We start from the raw sequence: 5413 nt of genomic DNA on the forward strand, positions 1-5413 counted from the left end.
TAGCCGGTGGTGGTCTCTGGCCGCCGGCGGGGCCAATACAAGTCGGGAAACCGAGGCGTTCGGGGGAGGTGGGGGCCCTCAGGCGGACAATCGCAACGAAGAGCTGGCGAAGCTGGAGATCGCCGTGCTGGCAGTGACTTTCGTGGTGGCGGTGCTGGGCAACAGCAGCGTGCTGCTGGCGCTGTACCGCACGCCGCGCAAGATGTCCCGCATGCACCTGTTCATCCGGCACCTCAGCCTGGCCGACCTGGCGGTCGCCTTCTTCCAGGTGCTGCCGCAGCTCGGCTGGGACATCACCTTTCGCTTCCGCGGCCCGGACTGGCTGTGCCGCGTGGTGAAGCACCTGCAGGTGTTCGGCATGTTCGCCTCCGCCTACATGTTGGTAGTCATGACAGCCGACCGCTACATCGCGGTGTGCCACCCGCTCAAGACGCTGCAGCAGCCGGCGCGCCGCTCGCGCCTCATGATCGCGGCCGCGTGGGTGCTGAGCTTCGTGCTGAGCACGCCGCAGTACTTCATCTTCTCCATGGTCGAGGTGAACAATGAAACCAAGACCCTCGACTGCTGGGCCACCTTCATCCAGCCCTGGGGGCCCCGCGCCTACGTGACTTGGATGACCGGGAGCATCTTTGTGGCGCCCGTGGTCATCCTGGGCACCTGCTACGGCTTCATCTGCTACCACATCTGGCGCAACGTGCGCGGAAAGACCCTGTCGCGCCAGAGAAAGGGCGCGGAGAGCGCGGGGGGCGCCTTGCACAGGGGATTCATGCTTGCGCCCTGCGTCAGCAGCGTGAAGACAATTTCCCGCGCCAAGATCCGCACGGTGAAGATGACTTTCGTGATCGTGACGGCTTACATCGTCTGCTGGGCGCCCTTCTTCGTCGTCCAGATGTGGTCCGTCTGGGATGCGCAGTTCGTCTGGATTGGTAGGTCCTTGACAGCAGAGGAAGGTGCAAGGATGGGGCACGCACGTACTTGTATGTGTGTGTGTGTGAGAGAGAGAGAGAGACAGAGAGAGACAAAGAGACAGAGAGACGGAAACAGACAAAGAGAAAAGTATAGGGATTGAGAGACAGAGACAGAGAGACAGAGACAGACAAAGAGAAAAGGACAGGGATAGAATGGTAGTTCCTAAACCTCTGTGTACAGAAGAATCACACCTTGAGGGGCAGTAGTCAAGCATGCAAACTGCTGGGTCTCCAACTCAGACAATATATTTTAGTATTTCTGCAATAAAATAGAACGGAGCCCAGGAATCTGCGTGCCATGACCACAAATCCCAAAACTGGGTGCTAGAGTTAGCTACACAACTACCAAACACAGTAATGACCTTTTGCCAAACTACTAATTGCTGTTAATACCCTGCTTTTGAATCTGATTCTAGAAAATATTTTGACTGTCACAACTGCTTTTGGTTGGACTGTGAAAAGTATCAAAGTAATTAAAAAAGAAGTTCTATTATATTACAGACTTATTTCTCAGAAGAAAGCTGGAGAAAGATTCTTAAGAAGTTAAGAACTCTACATTGGCATTTACCTAATGTTTCCTCTCTTACTATACTCTTAAAACGTTCTAACAATAATTACTTTAACAAAGGTTCCCCAGTATTTCAAAGCAGGGTTATTAATAAATTAAGTGGTTAGACTAATTCATTAGTCTTTCAGCAGCAATTGGACCACAGCACTGTAGAACCCCCACACACAAGGGCTGCAGCAATTTGCTGGGAACGGTCTTAACGTCTACTAGTTTGTTTGATTTTCATTCCTTCACAAACTCGAAAAACTTATTTTATAGGGATGTGCAAATTTTAAAAAAAAACACATGATTTAATTTTGCCTTGTAAAAACTATCCCACACACAAGGGCTGCAGCAATTTGCTGGGAACGGTCTTAACGTCTACTAGTTTGTTTGATTTTCATTCCTTCACAAACTCGAAAAACTTATTTTATAGGGATGTGCAAATTTAAAAAATCCACATGATTTAATTTTGCATTGTAAAAACTATTTTCTTTTAGTAACAAAAAACTTTAAAAAATTAAATACATTATAGGAATAATTGTTTCCAATAACAACTGTGGACTTGAAATAAATATCTTGGAAGAGTTGTCTTCCTTTGTTTTAGGAGAATTAGAGTAGAAAAGTACACTGATAGGCTTTGAAAGTTATATTCACAAATAAAAACATTTGAGTGTGAACTGAATTTAAACAAATAAATATTCTTGCAGACTATATTATTACATTAATGAAAATAGAACATAAATGTATTATTTTTGGCTTATCATTTCTGGTTTGATCAAAGAAGTCTCTTACTATTGCCAATCAAATAAAAAGTGCCGTTTAACTATTGCTTTCCTGGGGCTTGGATGCAACCACTGAAAATGTCTTCACTTGTGCATTGATACATTGATGATTTTGTCTTTTTGAATACTGTCTTAGCTATGGATTGTCATCACTTTTCACAGTAACACGCAGTGCAAAATATGATGAACTAACCTGGCATTCATTCTGGCGTAGTGAGAGTGGGAACATACAAGTTTCTACTAAGATATCAAAGGAAATCAGTGTCTTCTTCTTATTCTCATATTCTAAAAAGGTACAGGACCGTCATTTCACAGGGAAAGGTTATAATATTTATGTACTTTACTAGTGCTAGTGAAAACAAAATGTGTCAGAGTCCTGCTGGAATTTCCCAATTCAACCGTTGTCCTTAATGTAATTTACTTATTTGAACTACAGTGCAAGATGCTTTTCATTTCAAATCAAACCAAATGTCTAGTTAACCAAAGAAAAACAACTAAAGCTTACATTCTTCAGGGGCCTAGGTTGACTGACTTCTCCCCTACAGTTTTCACATCAAAAGAATGTGTTTAATATTTAAATCAGTAAAACTGTAAAACAAGGTTCGTTATGCCATACATTTGCCTGCTTATTAGGATAAATACAATTTGTCATATGCAGTTGTAGATTCTTGAAATTACATCAAAATTTTAGCCATGCTGTAAAAGCAGTGTCCATTAGCAAATGCTAGTGCTAGCTTAAAAGACATAGAGGGATTTTTTTTCTTTTTTTTTTTTTTTAAATTTTATTTTATCAGAAGGCATGTGTGCTCACCAGAGATGGAGAAAGACAGAGAGATGAAAGTGAGAAAGGACTCTTCCTCCTCCAGATGAAGCATTGTCACAGTGCCATGCCTCCCCCATTTCTCCCTTTTCTCGGGATTTTGGACACACACGCTCGGTGTGCTTTTCAAGCCGCTGCCTCAGGGACCCAGCCTGCACAGTTAGCCTCGTGGGATCCAGCTGCCGTAATCACCGTACTACTGGCTGGCCCAAACATTTTTAAAATGAATCATTTAAAATCTTGACTTCTTAAAGTTCCCACTCATTCTATTTAAATATTATACAACAGTGGTTTAAAAATAGTTGCACCTATCTTAAGAAAAATGTTTTACAATCAATTCCCAAATGCCACCAATTTCCTGACCAATAAGTAAAACAGTTCATTTTCTGTGCTAACCCGTAACTCTTATTCTCTTAGTCAATAGAGAAATGTGTTTATCTGATGCTTAGTTACTTGCATTGGATTGTTTATAAAATCCCCCTTTTTTGGTTTCGTGCAGAATCGGAAAACCCTTCCACGACTATCACGGCGTTACTGGCTTCTTTGAACAGTTGCTGCAATCCCTGGATATACATGTTTTTTAGCGGCCATCTCCTGCAAGACTGTGTTCAAAGCCTCCCGTGCTGCCAAAACATGAAGCAAAAATTCAACAAAGAAGAAACTGACAGTCTGAGCAGAAGACAGACTTCTTACTCAAACAATAGAAGCCCAACAAACAGCATGGGTACCTGGAAGGACTCACCTAAATCTTCCAAGTCCGTCAAATTCATTCCTGTTTCAACCTGAGCCCTGCGTTCTTGCAGCTTGACTTTCATAACTGAGTTTTCAGTCCATTAGCTAAATCCATCTGGAAATCACAAGAACAAATGAACTGATACGAGATAAGCATACATCAAGTCATTGGGTACAAGACTGTGTTTCTAGGGTAGTCGCATCTTCACGTTGCCATGAACAAAACTATGAATTATTTTATACAAAATGTTAACAAAAACATACTATGGTAAAATGTACAAGCCTCATTGCCAGAAATATAATATACTAAGTTATATTTCTGAAGGTAAAAAAATAACCAGTCTGGTTTTACATTTTGTTGTTGATATATTTTATTTTCATTTCTGACATAATAAGGCTTCAGTGGTTTAAAAGTCGTAAAAGATACGGGCACTACTGAATAAAAGAAGCCTTTTCATCATTAGACTTAGAATTTAGAGGACACTTCAGAGAATTTAGGGTTCCATCCAATAAGGTCAATTTATATATCAGAAAATGCAGCTCTCAAGAATACCCTGGAGTTTGGGACCAGCAGTTAGCTTAATGGCTATGTCGCTGGACTCCCATGTATTAGACCGCGGGTTGAGTCCTGGACCTAGTGGCTTAAACTCATGTTGGGCGCATGTGTGTGCATGCATGCCCAAGATCCCGAGAGGAGAATGGAGGAGAAGGGATTGCGGCATGGCCATTCCCCCATCCCCGAGGGGTGATTTCTTGCTTTCTGTCTGTGTCTGTCTGTCTTTCTGGAGAGTGCATTCACCCTATAGCAAAAACCTCTCCAAAAAAAGAAAAAAAAAAAAAAAAGAATACCCCAGAGGTGGACAATGCCTGAAAAGGTATAATGCCTGTAGCATATGAGCAGGAGATGGTACTTCCGAGTAAAAAGAGGACAGTTCCTTAAAGCTATAACTTACTCCACATTTCAAAATGGTAATTTTAGAACTGGCAATGCCCAGGCTGACTGTGGCCTAATGGTTAAGGTGACTGGATCCCACATGGCTGACCCCAAGGTTGAAGTCCTGGACCTGGCAGCTCGAGAATCATTCCGGGAGTGGGTGTGTCTATGCACAAACTTCTGACAGGATAAGGAAATGAAAGAGAAGGGATTGTGGTGTGACCATGCCCCAGGTGGAGGGTGAGGGATGCTTTCTCCTTCACTCTCTGTCTTTGGCAAGTGCAGGTGGCCTCTGTCAAAAAATGAAAAAAGAGGGGCCAGCAGATGGTGGCGAGGTGACATGACTGGACTCCCACATGGTTCACTGCGGTTTGATTCCCAGATCCAGTGGCTTTAAATTCACACAGTGGGTGTGTGTGCATATCTAAGATCCTGGGAGGAAAATGGAGAAGATGGGATTGTGGCATGGCCTTCTTCCCTGGGGTTGATTTCTCACTTTCCCTCTCACTGTCTCTGTCTCTCTGGCAAATGCATGCACCCTAAGGCAAAAACCTCTGAAAAGTAAATAAATAAATAGAAAAAAGAAAGAACGAGTAGTACCCTCCCTTAGGTTCTCATGCCTATTGA

At 43.1% G+C, this 5413-nt stretch overlaps 1 protein-coding gene across 1 annotated transcript; it reads left to right on the forward strand.

The window, feature by feature from the left end:
• AVPR1A (arginine vasopressin receptor 1A) lies at positions 1-4205 on the forward strand (the record flags this gene model as incomplete). Its single annotated transcript, XM_006154152.3, is given in 2 exon segments — positions 1-926; positions 3620-4205. Coding segments are annotated over 2 exon segments (1213 nt in total), but the record flags the coding sequence as incomplete, so codon positions are not given.
• Between the last annotated feature and the right edge of the window lie 1208 nt (positions 4206-5413).

Source organism: Tupaia chinensis, unplaced genomic scaffold (assembly GCF_000334495.1).
Source record: "Tupaia chinensis unplaced genomic scaffold, TupChi_1.0 Scaffold000395_1, whole genome shotgun sequence".
NCBI lineage: Eukaryota > Metazoa > Chordata > Mammalia > Scandentia > Tupaiidae > Tupaia > Tupaia belangeri.